Raw genomic sequence first — 2,000 nt, 5'->3', positions numbered from 1 at the left:
AGTGCAGTGAACACCAGGAGGGTGAGGCTGGGTTGTTTCCCTTGCTGGGGATGCCAGGCATGCCCGCGGGGTGGGCTAGGGATGCCGCTCACCTGGGGGCTTTGAGCGCGGCGCTCTCCCTCTTGTCCAGCACGCCGGGCACGCAGCTGGTGAGCTCAGTCCAGTCGGCGTGCAGCCCGCAGCTCCAGCCGGTGGAGAAGCGCGAGAAGAGCCAGGTCTCCCGGCGGTTGGGCCGGTAGCAGGTGCACTTCTTCTGCCCGGGCCGGCAGTCGCAGGGCACCTCGAGCCGCACGTTCTGCACCAGGTGGCGGCCGAAGGTGGTGCCGCCCGTCTTCTGGATGTGCAGGAAGACGATCACGTCCTCGCCCTTCATGTCGAAGGCGAGCGCCCGCTCCAGCGCCCGCACGGGGAAGTAGTACTTCTTGACATAGTGCGGGTCCGGCGTGGGGAAGAGGTCCAGCTCCTCGGCCGGGGCGCGGCCGCTGGGCGCCCCCAGGCTCAGCCCCGGCCCCACGTACTGGTACAGGATGAGCATGAAGCACACCGAGCCGGCCACGATCAGCAAGAACTTGCTGGTCCTTTCAACCATGCTCCTGCCAGCGCGCCTCATGTGTCACCATCTCCCGGGGCTGGGCACGCGGGGGGCAGCGGCGGGGGGCACGGTCCGGTCCCGTCCCCCCACAGCGGCTGGCACCCGGGGCAACCCCCCCTTCCTCCTCCGGCGAGCGGTCCCGGGGCGCTGCGGTGCGGGACAGAGCGAGCGCCCGGCGGGTACCAGCCCCCTTCCCGGTCGGTGTCTTCTCTCCCCGGGACTCGCCGACCGGGAGGCGCGCGGCTACCGGGGGCGAGGGGGGGACTGGCTCGAGCCCTTCCTGCCTCTAGCGCGAGCCCACCATGATCGGAGCCCAGCATGCACAGCGCCGGCGCCGCTCGCTCCGCTCCGCTCTCGGCGGCAGCCTCGCGCCGACAGCAGCAGCGCGAGGCAGAGAGAGACAGAGAGAGAGACGGCAAAGCCCCGCAGCCCTTTCAGCTCTGAGGTTGCAAGCACCCGCCCGCAGCCTTTTTTTTCCCCTCCCCTTTTCCACTTCCTACTCACAGCCGCTGGCTGCGCTTGGGGAGCTCTCCAGGCTCCCAGATTTTTACAGTTCTCCTCAGAGAGCAGCAGCAGGACGGACCCCTTTGCCTCCGCCCCCCGCCCCCCAGGTTGCCAAGGTGTAGAGCTGCTAGCTGTGGCCATTTAAATAAGAGAGATTTCAAAGTCAGGAGGGAAAAATTGGGGGACAACGTAAAGGTCTCGTGGAAACACTCTGCAATGCAACCATCCCTTCAGGGAGAGCCTTTGCATGCAGCCTTGAACATCACCTGCAATGAGAGAGGTTTGGCACAGCTGAGTTTATTTCTCCTCCCTTTTTGAAACAAAATTACACAGGTGCTGCTGGAACGGGGGTGCCCTTGCTTAAGGTGGATTCCATCATATACAGGGATTAAAGTTTGGTTCAGTGGTTCCCAGCACCCCTGCAAAATTATTAGCACCGAAGGGCATTTGCATGAAAACAGAGTAGTGCTTTCCAAATATATCTGCTCGTTCCCCAGGGGATGTCACACAAGATGGCAAATGTGAAAAATTGGGACAGGGGGTAATCAATGTCTATATAAGAAAAAGCCCCAAATATCAGGACTGTCCCTATAAAATCGGGACATCTGGTCACCCTACACACAAGTGGGTGCCACAGACTTTATTCTATGACACAATGAGGCTTATGATGGCTGTGGGTGGGAAGGAAAGAGCAAGCATGTGTGATAAACTTTATAGGGGGGAAAAAAGATGTTTTCATGTGTGAGCTGTGTAATTTTAAAAATAAGGGAACAGGTAGTTGGCCTAAAAACAAGGTCAGTGGATGTGATATTGACAGAAAAGCATTTCTAAGGAGAATGCTTTTGCAAAGTTATCAGCAAAGACTTCTGCTCAAAATTAACCCTGCCAGGGAATCCAGTTACAA

General features: G+C 59.2%; 1 protein-coding gene across 1 annotated transcript; it reads right to left on the bottom strand.

The window, feature by feature from the left end:
* Window positions 1–7: 7 nt before the first annotated feature.
* On the bottom strand, window positions 8–1,038 carry LOC135980688 (heparan-sulfate 6-O-sulfotransferase 1-like). Its single transcript, XM_065580597.1, has one exon. It carries the CDS (start codon window positions 608–610, stop codon window positions 89–91), a length of 522 nt encoding a protein of 173 aa, XP_065436669.1. The 5' UTR covers window positions 611–1,038; the 3' UTR covers window positions 8–88.
* Between the last annotated feature and the right edge of the window lie 962 nt (window positions 1,039–2,000).

This window comes from Chrysemys picta, unplaced genomic scaffold (genome assembly GCF_011386835.1).
Source record: "Chrysemys picta bellii isolate R12L10 unplaced genomic scaffold, ASM1138683v2 scaf6169, whole genome shotgun sequence".
NCBI classification, from domain to species: Eukaryota; Metazoa; Chordata; order Testudines; family Emydidae; genus Chrysemys; species Chrysemys picta.
The sequence above is the reverse complement of the archived record's forward strand: the minus strand, read 5'-3'. Positions and strand labels throughout refer to the sequence as shown.